At 37.5% G+C, this 18,857-nt stretch overlaps 1 protein-coding gene across 12 annotated transcripts in view; it reads right to left on the minus strand.

Moving 5' to 3' along the window:
• Nucleotides 1–18,857, minus strand: part of LOC127454472 (receptor-type tyrosine-protein phosphatase delta-like) — a 590,598-nt gene that overhangs the window by 175,402 nt on the left and 396,339 nt on the right. For all 12 annotated transcript variants that reach the window (XM_051721784.1, XM_051721752.1, XM_051721766.1 and 9 more), the window contains exon 9: nucleotides 3,219–3,364. In XM_051721784.1, coding sequence (XP_051577744.1) covers nucleotides 3,219–3,364 — 146 coding nt within the window. The remainder of the gene's footprint in view (nucleotides 1–3,218; nucleotides 3,365–18,857) is intronic.

Consider the following 18,857-nt stretch of genomic DNA (forward strand, 5'->3'; position numbering starts at 1 on the left):
TTAAAATATTACTTAAATTTGAAAATGTATAAAATTATAGTCATGTAGTGTAATCAAAATGCAAGTAACCATTTTGTTGTCATTTAACAAAAAAAAAAAAAAAGATTATATATATATATATATATATATATATTGTTCCGATAATTTCGTTCAGATAATTTGGTGTAACCCAGAGAAAACGTATTGATATTATATATTTTTCTTTTTACCTAGAACAATAAATACATTTTGAATTTTTTTGAAGTGACGATAAAGTTGTGTACACAGTATTTTAATAGCTTTTACTTGATGGTTACACCACACGACACAAGTCATTTAATATAAGTATATATTATTTGTAAAAAACAATTTTTTTTAAAATACTATGAATTAGAGGTTTTACCCATTAATTGGTGCCAATAGTTGAATTTTGAAACTATCGGTTATCGGCAAAAATCTGTGCCAATATATAGTTTTTTTTCCTTCCGTGTTCAGCTTAGAACGTAGAACGACTTAGTTCTACAGCATAACAGCGGCCTCTAAAGGTGAAATAAAAACATTCACTGACCCTTCCTGAGGAAATCTTTCATCATTGACAATATTTATCCATATTTTCATCCTCACTTCAATACATATTTTATTATTTTGATTAGTTAATGAAGTGTTCTAAATTGAAGTGAGAGCATGCAAAGAAAATGTGACTATGGAAACGTCCCCGTCAGCAAATGCATTGTGTCTTCAACTTCATATCTTTTGAATAATAATAAACCTTATTTCTCATTAAACCTTATATGGTGAAATACACACACACACACAAAACCCTCATCTGGTGAGTAATTTGGTAAATACTTAAATATCGAGCATTGTAACGGAGCCAAGTCTCCAACATTCCATAATATTTTGTATTTCGTGCTTCTTTATATTTTAAATTCCTGTGTTATACACCAAATCCAAATTTTTTTCTGGTCATTATTAGGATTTTGGTTGCACAACAAACGCATTTGGAATTGTATTAATTTTGGACTCTTGTAGCCCCTGTGTCTGTGCTCGTCCTAGTAAGAAAAGGCTAAGACATTTTTTTACATTTTATAAATCGATAAAAAACTACATTTTCATTGTTATAGTTATTGGAATCAGCAAAATCCACTATCGGTCAACATCTACTGTAAACGTTTTTCAAAAAACTGAGAAACCAACATATTCAAATATTAAATTTCTACGAAAATTTGTTTTAAACTAGATTTTTAAAAGCGTTCTCATTTTTACATGAAGATTGTCCGCGACAGGCATGCACTGCAAATTTTTGACGTTTTTTGTCACAGACTGAAAAGGTGACAGGCTTGCAGTGTGTGCTTGTAGTTTAAGAAGTCAAGTTCAAATGTTTGGAAAGGGGTTTTGATTTGCAAAGCTCATTCATAAACCAGATGTTTCACAAGTAAAACCAGCTTGGCCACTTTGCTTTAAGAATGGGAAATGACCGTAACCTGACGAAAGTGGAAATAAGTTAAAAAAGTGGACATTTCAGCTAGTTAAATCCTGCCCACTCTTAAAGCTGACTGAAACATGAAACAAAGAATGTTGATGTTACATCACAGGCACAAAGGTCAATAATGAACGACAGAGGACAGTCGATTAGTCTTGACAAAGACCGATTCAAACTGAAATGACGAGACAAAGACGCTAACAAATAGATTTAGTTGGTGGCACAGCTATCGCTGAATTCGGTAGATACTCACAGAAACAACCAGGACAGCTTCTCCATTTTAAAGATTTAAATACATCAGTCACACGTTGCGTCATTTCTTTCATTGTCTCTTCTCGCGCGAAGAATGACCACACGCTCATACTCACACGCATGCGGTTTAAAGTGAATGAGGCGGCTAACGAAGCCGAGTAGAAATAGTTAAACAGTGTTTACTCATGAATGGTAGAGATGAGGCTCTGAGAGGTGACGTTAGCACATTAGCTGGCGTGTTGATAGCATGAAGCATGTAATGAACACTGATAAGATTCAGTTTCTGCAGGCAAAAGACAGAGACGACCCAAAAGGGTCTTTCAGCTGATAAGCTTCCATAGATTAGCCGAACACAAGAGTGAAGACTGCCAAGCGACAATATGATGCAGAAATGAATACAAATCTTATCAGTGTTCAGCCGTGATGCGTTTGTTTTTCGTGCTCGTCAGAGGTTGCGATTCAAAAACAGATAAATAAACATCGAAGTTTCAGCCACGAGATGATGAACAAAAAAGAAAAGAAACACTTTCCAAGTGCATTTCAGAGATGCAAAGTGCATGTTTGATGGTAGTAGCATTCAGTCCATCATTTCTTCCACTGAAGGTCGTTTTTATGATATCATGCCATTTGTAAGTCATTTTGTCTTGTTTTCCAGTAAAAAGCAAAATTGTGCAGAGAATATACAGTATCTTTAATTAAGAATTTTTTACCCCACACTTTATTTTGTCGGGTTTATGTAAAAAAAAACCCAAAAAAAACACATTGGGGTAAGAAAAATCAACTTAATTCATTCTCACATATTCTCTGAAAATCGAATTATGCAATTTTGCTTTTTCATTTATCTTGTTTTTGGTGATTCTCACAAAACTATTTATTCATAAAATAGAAAAGCCTACCTTTAAGACCACCGAGATGTTTTGCATTGTGACATTATTTTCAGGACACTAAAGCACATTTGACTTTTACTTCTACAATTGTTTTCAATGATGATTCTCATTACCGTAACACTGCCATTTTTTTTACTGTAGTACAGTAAAACTAGATTGTGTTTTACAATGAATTAAAACCAGTGAAAATGAAAGGCAGTGCCAAGGGAGCACTACTATGATGTAAAAATACTATAATTGAAATAATATAGCATTTTTCGTGTAAACATTGCCCTAAAAATTGGCTTAATATTCGATATATACTATATATAATTTCTTATTTGTTTCTTTTGATTTTGGAGTAAAATACGACCAGGACATGTTAAGTGAGAATCACCCGTTATAAGGACGTTCAGTTATTTTTACTACAAAACAAGATTACATTTCTGATTTGTCCGGTGTAAACATTGCGACATGAATAATCATGCATGTAAATAGCTGGAGAATATGGTTAATGGCTGACTGCTAATGGGCGGATATATATGAATATAAAGTAGTGGGTGTGGCTTAATGGAGGTGTGGCTATCGTTAGCATTCACTTTGTCGAGCATTTTACATCAGAACAATAGACCTAATACCTCAAAGCGCTGGTTGCTCACTCTCTTCCCCTTCTTGTTCCATACGATCTTGGGCCGCGGGTCGCCCGTCGCCTGACAGATGAAGGAGGCTACGCCGCCCTGAACGCCCGTTTGATCGTTAGGGGTTCGTAAGAACTTTGGCGGTGCTGCAATAGAGAGAGAAAGAAAGAAAGCAGAGAAAGAGACGTGGTTACACAAGTGGGCTTTTTTACAATTCAAGCAGATTATTTTACGGAGGTCAGAGTTCAGGTGTCTTACACTCTTGGGGAGAAACTAGGTCACAGAACAGAGCAGAAACTGAAAACAAAATAAATACAATCAAATGAACAAAGAAATCTCGATGTGGCGGTAATCCCATGATATGTCATACAGATTACAGAAAGAGAGAGAGAGAGTTTAAAGGCTTACATTGACATCACCACATAGAACAAACACAGACACGTTTTTATTATTATTAAATGTCTGCCCAGACAATAAACAATGCATCAGACAATGTGTTGTGTATACGCCGTTTCCTTAAAAACGCACTAAACGTGAAGAATTCACAACAGTAACTTTTACATCAGTATATTCATTATTTTATTATGATATTATATATCAGAAGCTCAGGATTTCACGTTCTCAGGGTTAATCTTACATATTAAACATAAACAATTACAATAATTGTAAGTAATTTATATATATAGATTTCATATTTTAATATTTAGTTAAAGTTTGGTATGTTACAGTCATTTTGCACGACTCAAATATTGTATCTTTGTCAGCTAAAATGATACGCCCTTTTTTTCAAGTAAAATGTACAAAAATTGACTACATTTAAAAGACATTTTCATCCAAAGGCAAAAACTAGGACTAAAATAAAACAGTGTGAGAACGTTTGCACTGTTTAGTTCAATGGTATTAATTATATTGGCCTTTACAGTGGTAATCGGCCGTTTAGATATCGATATTGGCCATTAAACAACTAGTAACACTTATAATAAGGTTGTGTTTATTTACATTACTTAATGCTTTAGATACTAACAATATACAGTATTTCTAATGTAAATGTTCATCGTTAATTCATGTAAGTTCATAACTCATTAACTAATACGTTGAAATTAAAAGTATTGTTCATTGTATCGTAGTTAACTCATGTTAACTAGTAACCCAGTGTGGCTGTATAAGGTGTACAAAGTGAGCCAGTGATTGCAGGATGTGACAAATGCATCCCATAGTCGCTGTCTATAATTGGATCTGTGTGCAGGGTGTTACCACGACGACTAGAGGGATTTTAAAGTGCAATCCAAAATATCTGCCAACGCCCCCCGCCCATCTCTCTCTCTCTGTCTACTTCAAAGCGCAGTTCTCTCAGCATGTAAATACGTAAAATCGTATCTTCCTTGGCTGTCAGGACGGGTGTCATGCAGTTATCTGTGCGCACGCTGCGCCGTCGTGGAATACGACATCAAAGACGCGGCTGTCAGTGGATGTGCTCTAATGGCGTTTGGGGTCGACAGTAAATCCCGCTTAACGGCTCGCGCTGTACATCACGACATGAGCAGAGAAATTGCTTTTTGCTTTAAAACAGAGTGCGAGAGGGAGGGAGTTAAGGCTTAAATATGAAGACACATGTTCTTACTGTAATCGAGCTGTTTTAATATGACATATTAAAGGCCTGTGAAAGCATAAAGCCAACAGACACTAAAAAGCCGGTTGTGTGTGTGTGTTTTGTAGCATTGGCGGCATCCTGTTGCTTTTGAAATGTATTATTAGAGTGAGACTACACTAATATTTCTGCAGTATTTCTAGTTATTTGATCAGACTGCCAAAAAGTACTATGTTTTTACACCAAAAAAATATTTTTCATTTCTGAGATGTACACTGGACACCACTTGAATGCAATGTGACAACAATGTAGCCTATTACTGTTCGAAATTAAATCAGGCGTATTGTTTCACTTATTGAAGTATACGGTAGAGGTAGAAGATGTATTTGGAACTATCGGGTATCGGCAAAAATCAATGCCGATAGTTGCCAATAGGCACTGGAAAAGTTAGAGCAACTTCAGTGCAAATTTGGTTATTTTGATTAGTTAATCAGTGTTCTAAATTAAAGCAAGGATAAGAAAAGAAAAATGTGACAATTTGGAAATGTGCCCCGTCAGCACATACATTGTGTCTCCAACTTCATATTTTATGAATGATAATAAAAAACCTAATCTGGTGAAATATATATATATATATATATATTTACAAAGTCCTTAATGTGGTGAATACATATGTTATAAAAACCTTAATTTGGTAAAGAGCTAAATGTAAAGTATTGTAACAGAGCCAAGTCTCTGTCATTTCAAAATAAGAGTCCTAAAATAAGTGTATTTCGAGCTTATTCATAGTCATGCGTTTTTATTGGGTTTTTGGTTCCACAATACACTGCATCTGGGATTTTAGACTCTTGGTCATAGTAAGGAAAGGCTAAGAAAGTTATTTATTTATTTTTTTTTTTTACATTCTATAAATCAATTTTAAAAACTATCAGCCATTTAATCTGTTATCAGCCTTTTTCACCACCTTTGTTATTGGAATCGGCAAAATCCACTATCGGTTGACCTCTAGTATACAGTACATACTGCCCCATATTCAGTATGTAATATGCTAGTATTCCATTCCCAACAAGTAAAACTGTGTTTATGTGTGTGTGTGTGTGTGTGTGTAGATTGTGTTTGAAGTGTGTGAGGCATTCCAGCATGCTGCAGGTTTAAGTGGCTGTTTGAAGAGTTGCCAAAATAATCGTCCAATGAAATCATGCCAACCGCCCCACACACCCATAAACCTCAAAAGAGAGATGACCCCTGACCCAGACCCTATATACCTCAGTCACTCATGTTCAGTTTTCCATTCTTTCATTGTAGATGAACTCAACCTGAGAACACTGGGTCTCATTCAATTCTTGTGTGGTCTCTCTAGACTCTAGCATGTATTTTGTTGCTGTTATTTGGATTAATTGTGCTGTGAAAGAAGCGTCAGAACCACTGAAGCGGACCGGTGCCAGAACCACCGCAAGTGTCACGGTCCAGCACGCCTGTTGCTTGGAAACTAACAAAGCCAAGTGACGCCCACTTTGCAGCTCAGGTGGGTCTGACATTCGCTGTGTGACCTTTGACCTCAATTAAAGATGAATCACGCAGGAAACACATCCATGGATGATCAAAAGAGACTACAAACAACACAAACAAACACACGGCACCGAAAGGAGAGAAACTTGATCGATTTGATTCTAAACTTGCTTAAGAAAGCTCTAAAAAGTATTTGGACACTTAAATGACTCTTAAGAAAAATGAAATGTCAATGTGTGCTTGCTAGAGCATTTCTCAGAGTGTGCTTGTGCTATCTTTCTGTCAGATGAACACCACTTGCTTTGACAGTTTTCTATGAAAGCAATGACATTAAGACATTTATGTCCAAATACATTTTGGGTCCACTGTACATCCAATCTGCACTTAAAGACTAAAGGATTGTCTTCTAGCACACACACACTTGCATGAGATCATTGTGACCTTTCACACCGCATTAATTTAATGGTGCGGTATGAGAATAATTCAAGCTATTTTCACAGCAATGTGACTTTATAACAGCCACAACAACATCAAATCTGCCCTGCCAGAGATGACCGACACATACACACTTCAGAAAGAGACATTCAGCTGTCTATCTGACAGAGAAAGAGAGAGACATTCCCTAACATCAAATCATGTCAAACAATTACCACTGTCAATATTGATTGGCAATTTCTCTACATAAATATAAGTTCAATTTCAATACACAGGGATTTGTGTGAAAAATCACTCTTTTTATTCAATTCATGTGCAGAAATATAGGTGCAAATTTTATTTGATAACTTGTGGACGATCAATTTTTTATCTCAGTTGGAACCTGTTTGAAATAATATCTGGTATTAAAAACCATAGCACATTATAGTCTATATATAGAGAGAATTCACTTTTTAAACCAACATAGTTTAATACTACACATATTATAATTGTTTATTCTAATTTTTTAACTGTTTACTGAACACTGGTGTCTTCTATCATATTGCTGTTGCTTCACGTCTTGACTAAGAAAAACCCTTACTGCAAAAACACTGGAAAGGAGGCCTGGTGTCCCTGGTGTGTTTGTGTTTAACATTAACGTTTAACATTAGCAGTATATTCAGCTGACCTCTACAGGAGTGCTGCTCTCGTGTGTGTGTGTGTGTGTGTGTGTGTGTGAGCTCCATATGGCTAACGCTGGGCTAATGAGAATCTCTGGAGAGCGACAGCTCGCGGGACCTGAGCGATGATCTCTCTGTGAGCTCCAGCGCTTTAACGGCCAGATGACGACCTTCGATAAGAACGACATCATCTACTCATGCCGTTTGATTCATGGACCAACTACGCCAACATTCGTTATCACTGAATTACTGACGATGGCCACGGCACTGCAACTGACATCGGTGTTTCTGCTCGGCCACGAGGTCTGTGTGAGAGAGACAGACAGGCACAGAGCGTGAGACAGGCAGAGAGACATACGAGGACAGAGACAGAAAGGAACAGAGATACATACAGACAAGCACGCAAAGAGAGCAAGAGAGAGACAGGTAAAGAGAGAGAGAGACAGGCAGACAGAAATAGATAGACAGGGGGATGGACAGAAGAAGAGAAAGAGGCAGAAAAACAGACAGAGAGAGAGACAAGCAAAGAGTGAGACCGGCATAGAGACATACAGAAAGATAGGCAAAGAGAGAGAGACAGACAGAATGACAAGTAAAGAGAGAGAGACAGGTACAGAGAGTAAGATGGGCAGAGAGACATATGAGGAGAGAGACAGACAGGAATAGAGAAACAGACAGACAAGCACGCAAAGAGAGAGAGACAGGCATTGAGACAGACAGACAGATAGATAGACAGGCAAAGAGAGAGAGACAGGAACAGAGAGAAAGACAGACAAGCACGCAAAGAGAGAGAGAGACATGTAGACAGATAGACAGATAAAGAGAGAGACAGGCACAGAGAACGAGACATGCAGAGAGACATACAAAGAGAGAGACAGACAGGAACAGAGAGACAGACAGATATGCAAGCAGAGAGAGAGACAGGTTTACAGATAGACAGGTAAAGAGAGAGAGACAGAGAAAGAGAGACAGGCAGACAGAGATAGACAGAAATGCAAATATACAGGAGAAGAGAAAGAGACAGAAAACAGACAGAGAGAGAGAGACAAGCAGAGAGTGAGACAGGCAGAGAGACATACGAGGACAGAGACAGAAAGGAACAGAGATACATACAGACAAGCACGCAAAGACAGCAAGAGAGAGACAGGTAAAGAGAGAGAGACAGGCAGACAGAAATAGACAGGGATAGACAGAAGAAGAGAAAGAGGCAGAAAAACAGACAGAGAGAGAGACAAGCAAAGAGTGAGACCGGCATAGAGACATACAGAAAGATAGGCAAAGAGAGAGAGACAGACAGAATGACAAGTAAAGAGAGAGAGACAGGTACAGAGAGTAAGATGGGCAGAGAGACATATGAGGAGAGAGACAGACAGGAATAGAGAAACAGACAGACAAGCACGCAAAGAGAGAGAGACAGGCATTGAGACAGACAGACAGATAGATAGACAGGCAAAGAGAGAGAGACAGGAACAGAGAGAAAGACAGACAAGCACGCAAAGAGAGAGAGAGACATGTAGACAGATAGACAGATAAAGAGAGAGACAGGCACAGAGAACGAGACATGCAGAGAGACATACAAAGAGAGAGACAGACAGGAACAGAGAGACAGACAGATATGCAAGCAGAGAGAGAGACAGGTTTACAGATAGACAGGTAAAGAGAGAGAGACAGAGAAAGAGAGACAGGCAGACAGAGATAGACAGAAATGCAAATATACAGGAGAAGAGAAAGAGACAGAAAACAGACAGAGAGAGAGAGACAAGCAGAGAGTGAGACAGGCATAGAGACATACAGATAGACAGAGAAACAAGAAAAGAGTGCGAAATACATATAGATATACAGACAGACAAGACCTACAGGCAGAGAGACAGACGGCTTGCGAGCAGCAAACATTTCAATCGCAGTAAGAGACTCATATTCTCATGTTCTTCATCATCCTCTTCACATGATAAAAAAGTTGATCCTCTTACAGGAGGATTTTGGACCTAAACTATGATTCACGCTGCAGGTCACGGACGTCACCTGGTTTCCCAGGCAACAGCGACTGTCACTTTACAGCCCACGCAGGTCTCGACTGATGTTGTACATCGAGGTATGACTTCAGGCTCCGGCCACATTTACAGTCTGATATCTGCTTTTGTTGCTTTAGTTGTTGAAGGTCACTTATAAATGTTTTATTTTTTTATTTTTTTATTTTTTATTGTTTAAACAGATGATGCATATTTTGATTGTGATTACCAAACAAATGGAAGATGCCAGAAGTTTGTCAGTTATTCGTGTACAACGTCTTAACCTATGACAGCAACAAAACAGACCAAATTCTTTATTCAGTCTTGAATTTTGATTGTTTAGCTCAAGAATCTGGCCTTGGATGTGTGTATGGTGGTTCATGGTTCTCCCACAAGAGTAAACAAACTTTCTCCACACAAATATTTACCCCAGCAGTCGCCACGGGATCAAGGACAACATGTGTTTGTGTGTGTGTGTACAATGATGGGAATAAACTGACATTTTCCTGCAAAATAAAAAAAACGGTTGACTTTTCACATTCTCTCTGCATTTGTCTGGGTTTGGTGTTGGAATAGTGGTTAAAACTTAGGCCTAATAAACAGAAGGTTGCTGGTTTGATCCCCATGAGGAGGAAGCTTTTAACCTTAAAGTTGGGCACTCAAATGGTGGAACAAAGGGGAACCATATCCATCTCCAGATGGATGGCAAAACGATAAGGGGGCACCACTGTTGTTATTGCACCCACATACATACTGTATGTAGCTGTGCCCCTGATTACTGTGATAAGTGTACTGTAAGTTCCTTTGGATAAAAGCATCTGCAAAATGACTATTTACTGTTTATCAAGACAAAGCTAACAAATAAATAACTAAACGCAAGATTCAGGTACATCATTTGAATGAAATGCAGGGTCTCATAATATCTTCTGTAAGCATTCAAATCATGTGAGCAACGTCAAGGTTCACAGTTTGACTACGACTAACAAACATGTAGCTCATCTATTAAAGTGTTGTGCTATCAGTGGCAAGGTCATGGGTTTGATTTCCAGAGAACATAAATACTGATTAAATATATACCTTGAATGCACTGAAAGTTGCATAAGATAAAAAAGAATGCATAAATGTAATGTAAACTCTGTGAAGGTCCCCAATCCATAACATCATTGAGAGAAACATCAATTGGACCCCATTTGTCCTTGGTTTAACTTCTCCAAGACTTTTGAATGTTGTGATGGTCTAAGCAGATCTGGTGAAACCTTGGAGCTTGTTCTACCACAGTGGCAAAGTAAGTGTGAAGGTTCTAGAGGGTGACCTTGTACCCCATTGTAATGGTACCACCAGGTTTCGCTCACTAATTGACTGCAGAGGATAGCAGGGAACATAAATATGTAGGGTAGAATTGAAGTAGCAGCGTTAAAGCCATCAACAGATAGAAGAGATATAAAATGGACCACTACACAAATATAGCCTCAAAAAGTGGTATTTTAACCAGTGATGACTTTGGAAGATATTCATTTTCTATAGAAACAAACAGCAAGCCAAAAGCCACACAACAGTTCACAGTTTAAGGCTGTCTTTATTCTGAGCAGTTCAACTGGTGTGGATTTATGAGGAAGCTCATCTCCCTTTGACGAGGTAGCACATGTGTACTGCATCTAAAGGTAATTGAACAGAAAGGGAGGGAAAACTGAACAAAGGGCTGCCACCAGGCCAGACAAACAAAACAAACTCAAACTGAGGAAACTGCCACAAAGTGGACCAGAGAGACATAACAGGAGGGTGTTGGTCTAGTCTAGTGGCAATTCTGAAGGCCATCGTCAGAGTCGCAGGTAGCCAGTGAATCGATATGAAGAAGGTTTTGATGTGGGCCCTCCTGATCTGATTGATGACCAGACATGCCCCCATATTCTGGATCATCTGTAGAGGTTTAATCATGCTAGGTGGTAGGCTGACCAACACAGAATTGCAGTAGTCCAGTTTTGAAATGACAAGAGCCTGGCCAATGAGCTGCAGAATGTATTGTTGCAGGTAGGGTCTGATTTTCATGACCGGGTGGATGGGGAGATGTGGGCAATGAAGCTTAACTGAATGACTTAGCTTCTGAATGACCTGGATGGTGTTAGTATTGTTGAACCTAGCTGTGATGCTGTGATAGACTGGCTGGGAAAATGAGATGTTCGGTCTTTGCAAGGTTGAGCTGGTGTTGATCCATCATTCAGGTCGAGATGTGTGCAAAGCAGGCAGAGATATGAGCTGAGATGGTGGGGTCATCAGGCTTGCATCATCTGTGGTAGGAAAAGCCATGGGCCTTAATCATTGGACGCAATGATGTTGTGTGTATCAAGAAGAGAAGCGGGCCAAGCACTGAACCTTGAGGTACCCCAGTCATTAGCCAATGTGTGACTTAAGACACCCCTCCCCTCCAGGAAACTTGGAAGGATCAGCACAAGAGGTATTATTCAAGCCAACCAAGAGCAGTTCCTGTGATGCTCAGATCAGAGAAGATGGACAAGTGGATCAGGTGATTCACTGTGTCAAAATCAGTGGACAGATCTAGTAGGATGAAGATGGATTATGTGGTGTCAGCTCTCACCAACCACAGGGTCTCAGTGACGGACAGCGAGACAGTTTGCAAGGAATGTACACATTTGAAGCCGGACTAGTTGTAAAAATAGCTCCTTTTCAAATAAGCAAAGAATGTATCCAGGAATGGAAAATGTGCTTTGGTCGGGATGCAGGTACTCCAAATGAATGTTTTTAAAACAAATTTAATTAATTATTGATTAATCTTTTCATCTTTTGACTCATTCTTCCTCTCAGAGAAAAAGAGAAACACGGAGCTTTTTGGATCTGATCATGTAACCAGCTAAAGGATGCTGGGATAGTGTGTTTATAAAAACCATCTGACTTGGTAGATTGGCAAAAGGATTTGTGGATTAACCGGGTGTCCACATGACTTACGTCAGCGCTTCAATTCACTGCTCAATGCCAGCGTCAAGTGCCGTATTGATCTCTACTTGAAAAGTGCTGCAAAAAAATTTCCTGTTTTGATTTTAGCTATGACAAATAATGATATGTTATCTGAACTGACCCGTTATCATTGGCTGAAGCTTCGAAAGGTCAGCTTCAATGCATTAAAACTTTGAGTGGCGCATTACAATGCTTGATGGAAGTGCAACACAGCGTTGCGGGTAATGCTTGAGCTGACGCTTCAGTCTATAAAACTCCGTTTATTCCCCTTAAGACTGATGAGTTGGCCTGATGAAATAAATATTTTATGATCCCCAAAATTTGTCTCAGATGGGGAAATCGTGGCAAAAATTGTACAGTGCGAACCCTGTTTTAGGATAGCTCATAAACGGTCTCCTCCTTGTTAAGAGTTGCTGTGATATGCGTGTTAAATTAGAGAATTTTTCAGCAATTAAAGGTGTCATTAATGAGTGGTGTGAGAATGTCATACTTCTCATAACTTGGTACATCCAGTTGAAGCATGTTCTGCATTTCCTCTATTAGATCAAGCGTTCATACATCATTCTATCTTGTTTGTAGAGGAATGACAACAACAGACGAAAAGAAAAAAGAAAAACGAGTGGACACAGAGAGAGGAGATGAAGAACTGGCTTCCATTTCATTCTTACCCTCATCTTCTTTTTGTCTCGCGTGCTGTCGTTTTTTCTTAGCCTACAGTCTTCACAGTTAGATTTATGCCATTTATCACACTGACACTATGCCCCCCCCCCCCCCCTCTCTCTCTCTCTCTCTCTCTCTCTCTCTCTCTCTAACGAATGAGTTTCATTCTGTCTGTTTAACAATGTTGGGGAAGTTATTTTGAAACTGTAGCTTCTGAAGCTATAAACAGTACTTAAAAGTACAGTCAAACTACTCTTTTATAAAAAATAAGTTAGCTACACTACAAACTACTACGGCAGCATTTAACAAAATATTTTGCTTCAAAAAAGAAAACCACGCAAATTAATCAGTGAATAATTTCATCGTTGTAGCTTTTTGCGTTGTGCTGTTCTAATATCAAATGTAAGGCTGAAGGAAAACACTCACTACAGACACAAACGCAAACTGAAGAATGCAGTGTGTGCACTCTTTTCGGAGGAGTTTCACAGATGGCGAGAGGAAGTGACTGTGTGAGAGACACAGTGGGGCACAAACACACACATACTCCTCAGGGTTGCCATAAGGGACAGTGTGTGTGTGTGTGTGTGTATCACAATGTTTCTCTGTGTGTGTGTTGTCCAACTCTGATTGTAAAATCCACTTCATGACAACATATACGTTCACATTTAACCTCTTAAACTCGGAAGCATTTTTGGACTGCTGCCAGCAATTTTTCACACTCAAATTTTAAAGCTCACCATTTGCCCCCACCCCACAATTATTCATAAATAATACTGTATATGTTTACAATCTAATGATGAATAGAATAATATATATATATATATATATATGTTGTTGTCCTAACTTTGTAAGCATGTAATTTTGGTTCTATTCACCCCGTCTACCTCAAAATAGTCTAATTTTATTCCAATAGATGACAAAGTACTAGAAATGTTTTTTTCCCTCTATCACCTTCCGTCACAAAATTCTGATCTGACATGTAGGTGGCGATATAATAACGCATTTTAGCCCTTGCAGATGTGTTTGTCCATAGACATTCAGTCTAATTTTCGGTTCTTGCACCACCCCCATTTTTTCATAGAATATGTCGGCCTGTGAGTGGACTAGAAGCTCAATCTATGTGTCAATAGAAAGCTGAGATCCTCCCCTTTGCAAACATTTTATCATTAATAGTCAATAGCATATATTTCTGATGATTTGTTTTGAATGCTTTTCCTGTGACACTGCATATTTTGTTCTGGACATCTAAGATATAACATTGGATTATTCACACAAACAAGCTCACAGACAAGTAAACAATGGCTCATTTGTTTTAGAGAACTTCCTAAAGTAAAAACAGATATAATGTTTGTAGCTATTTGGGGCTTACAGCAGCAGTTATCGGTGCATAAAAGAGACGCTTGTATTTGATGTCTTACAAATATAATATTTCATTTTGTGATTCTTTTGAAAAATTAAACTGTGGTATTAGTGCAACAAAATAAACTGTACAGTCACATTCCTGAGAATGAAAGCTTTCATTCGATATAAGACTTGTCTATTTAAGTGCTATTTTAAAGACTTTTATATTTATATGAATATTTCTACCACATAACCACTAGGTGGCGTTTATTTGCGACACTGATGTTTTAAAGCCTTATTTTGTTATTTTAAGTAACATACATGCAGAAGTGTTTATCTATGTAAAGTTCAGATTCTAAGCTTTCAATTGATACCACAAATGCTTGACTTATGTATATGGGAACTTCAGTATTTTGAGCGTAAACTTTTTTCACAATATAGTGCCCCCTTTTTGACCTGCCGGTGGGTCCACAGAATTTAAGAGGTTAAAGGTGAAATGTGCCATTATTTGCACGCTAAAATAAAAAATGAGAATCTCAAACATCTCAAATAAGCATCTAAAAAACTCAGACACAGCGCCCCCTTTGCAGCCGCAAGCTAATCTCTTCTGCAAAGCATGCACTAGGTGGACTTCATAGTGGACTAGGATCTGAACCGTCTTGCATAGAGAGACTGTTGGCATTCAGCATCAAATCTGATCCACGTTGCCACTTTTTCTGGCCGAGAACCGCACACTTAGACAGGAAGAGACATTCTGACATGTAAAGCGACCAACCACAGTTCACTTAGTTTTTTACATGGCATTTAGCAGCAGGTTAATCTGAAATAGATTATACCACAAAGATATTATGGCTCAGCCATCTCTGTAAATGGTAGTACTGAAAACACTGAAGAAATTTTAAGAAATCTGTGTAGACTTTGGTACATACAAAGTAATAAGTGATTATTTTAGAAACAGAAAACAAAGCACAATATACAGTTCTGCTCGTGGATATCTAGTTAACCTCAAACAAAACTCTGAGGGGCAAATTTATGAAACAGTTGCCCCACTTTTGCTCATGGTATTTCAGTGCAAAAAACATACCTCTTAATTATTAACTACGTGCAAAGTATTAGTTTAAGAAGGCACAATCAGCACTGAAATAGCAGTACATGTATTTAAGAGTATTTAAAGGTGCTGTTAGCGATTTTAGCCATTCAAGATGAGCAGTTCAATGAGCCCCCTTTTTCCAAAACCCCGCCCTCCAAAGATACCAAATGAGCTTTATTGAGACCGACATCATGCAGAAACGGTTGTTAGAAACAACAGCAGCAAAATAGCACAATCAGCTTACAACTGTTATGAGCAACATGGCATAAATATGGCATTAAGCCTCAATAATTCGCTGCAACTACAATACCAAAAGAATGCACAAAATGATTGACAGGCAGAAAGTGTCATTGTCCGCAGACACATTGTTGTTTGTTGTTTCCAGAGTCTAGTGCTGTCACAGAGACCGGTGAGATATCTCAGGACACTTATTTCATTAATATCTTTCAGGGAGTAGTACAATTTTTGTATACCTTTCCATGAAAAAGTTACTTACAGCACCTTTAAGGTTGATACTGTCACTTGAGACAGGGCTCAAATCACCAAATCTGAGAAACAGTGTAGTTTGGGACATCAGAGTCATTAGCTAAGATGTTTTAGCAGTCACGATATTTTTATTTCATCTAAGATATGACGTCCATGTCTCAATATGAGTAAAGACCCTTTAAACTGAAGCACTTAAAAACCATTCAAACGCTTGAGTTGCATTACTGACCGTCTCTCATTGTGATGTCACAGATGAAGAATGTGTCATGCGGTGATCATCGTGTTTTGCGAGCAGTATTGAGTTTGCCGTGCTGAGAGAGCGATTATAAATCTATTTCAAACAGAGAGAGGACAATTGAATTACTGTCTAATCAATACATCTTGGATCTGGTACAAATAGAGTTCAGAATGAACAGTCTCTGTGTGTGTTTCACCAGCAATCGCAATGACGACCCCCTGATGAGACGGAATAGTGAAAATGCCTCCTGCTCCACCCAAACGGTCATGCTTGAATGGACAGAATGTTTCAGCCAATTAAATCTCATAATGAGCGGCAGCAGTTCAGGAAGTGTGAAATTGTTGTTGCTCTTATTCTGAGCAGAAGAAAGAACAGCACTCGTTGACTTATTGATCCCGTGTTTTCTTTTTTGTGAGGGTTTGGTTGTTCAACGAGTCCCTGAGCATAGCTACGTTTAAAACCACATTACTCTATTCTTTTTTTTTTTTAAGCTAAATGGTGATTTTGTTCTGTCCCACCTCAAAAGCTTTAACTTCCTATTAATTAAAGTTGGATACATTTGTTCTTTGTTACATGTTTATTAGAAAATATCAAAATCTGGGTCCAGAGCTGCAAATATTGCAAACCCCATAAACTGAGTAAATAAAATGGCTCGTATAATATTTATTTGCCAAAATAAAAAAATAAATAATAAAAAAAAAACGACTATTTTGAAGAGTCTCAGTCCCTGTTAGTGTCGCTTACACTGTTAACATATTTAATTTTAACATGTTTATATGCAAAATAATGAACAAACTATTTTAATTTTCCATGCAAATATTTTAAATACAGTATATGCTCATACATACACTACCGGTCAAAAGTTTTGAAACACTTGACTGAAATGTTTCTCATGATCTTAAAAATCTTTTGAGCTGAAGGTGTATGCTTAAATGTTTGAAATTAGTTTTGGAGACAAAAATATAATTGTGCCACCATATTAATTTATTTCATTATAAAACTAAAATGTAATTTAAAAAAAAAAAAAAAAAGTTTTTGAAATTGATGCCTTGGACCGAATAATAAAGAAAAGCAGCCAATAAGTGCCCAACATAGAAGGAAACTCCATCAATACTGTTTACAAAGCATCCCAGGGTGATACCTCAAGAAGTTGGTTGAGAAAATGTCAAGAGTACATGTCTGCAAATTCTAGGCAAAGGGTGACTACTTTGAAGATGCTAAAATATAACACAGTTTTGATTTATTTTGGATTTTGTTTAGTCACAACATAATTCCCATAGTTCCATTTATGTTATTCCATAGTTTTGATGACTTTACTATTATTCTAAAATGTGAAAAAAATTATAATAAAGAATGAGTAAGTGTTTCAAAATGTTTGACCCGTGGTGTATGTGACGAAAGCCAGAGATGTGTGTTCTTGAGTGTACTTCATCTGGACTCTCTGTTCTACACTAATTAACTGCACTCATTCATATTCATGATCTAGCATGCAGAGTGGACAATTAATTTGCATACAGGTGATAATTACTAGATTTGGGTGATGCCCCCTTTAAAAATATCCAATGGTGTATCAGTTCATGTCCGACTGACATGACAAAATAAGCTGTAACATGACCATGGGAAAAACCACTGCTCTCTCTCTCTCGTGTGTGTGTGTGTGTGTGTGTGATCAGACACTAAACAGCTGCTACTGTGCAAAGCTTGTGGGTATGACAAACATCAACACATGTGTGAATGCTTTCCTCAGACTGTCTGTCTGTCTGTTTGTCTTTTTCTTTCCTTGTCTTCCATCTCTATTTATAATAAATGAAACACACAAACACACTGTCTGTTTTCATTCCAGATATTTTGCCATCAGCTGTTGGTTCATTAACATAATAATGAGCAAACACTAAAACAGATGTATTCTTTAAAAAAAAGAAAGAAAAAAGAAATATATTTTTTACTTAAAATAATGTCCAACGAACAGGTAGGTAAATCACAAACATTTGAAAATAAATTGTAAGTTTTTTTGTTTTTTTTTTACCCAGTCATATACATTGCAATTAAACAAATTTATTACAAATAATTACACAATAATTAAAAAGTATGGATGCACCGATATGGAATTTTTGGGCCAATACCGATACCCAATAATAACTCATTGTGGCCGATGCCGATAAAATCACCAAAATAAAGTGTCAACAATTGTGCCTAAATAGAATATATATATATTTATATGTGTGTATATATGTTTTTTGTTGCGTTTTGCTGCATCTGCTGTAATTTCACTATTGGTACGATAATAATATTTTCATTTTCCCAGTTATTGGCCATTAATATATCGGCTGCTGGTATATTGAGCACTAATATTAAAAAGATATTTAACAAAGATGTGGCTTCTCTCTTTTTAGCAAATAGTTTGTAATATAATCAGTGTTGGGTGATCTAATTACAAATAATTTGCTATAATCTAATTACTTTTAGCATTAATCACACTACATTTCAAATTCTTGTAATCAGATTACAGTTACTGATTTTCAATAATAACTTAATAACTTTTAATTACTTGGGTTACACCTATTTCTAATATTCTATATGTAGAATACATTTACAATAGGGATGCTCCAATTGATCATCCACTGATCGGTATTGGCCGATATTCACATCCTATG

This window comes from Myxocyprinus asiaticus, chromosome 2 (assembly GCF_019703515.2).
Source record: "Myxocyprinus asiaticus isolate MX2 ecotype Aquarium Trade chromosome 2, UBuf_Myxa_2, whole genome shotgun sequence".
NCBI classification, from domain to species: Eukaryota; Metazoa; Chordata; class Actinopteri; order Cypriniformes; family Catostomidae; genus Myxocyprinus; species Myxocyprinus asiaticus.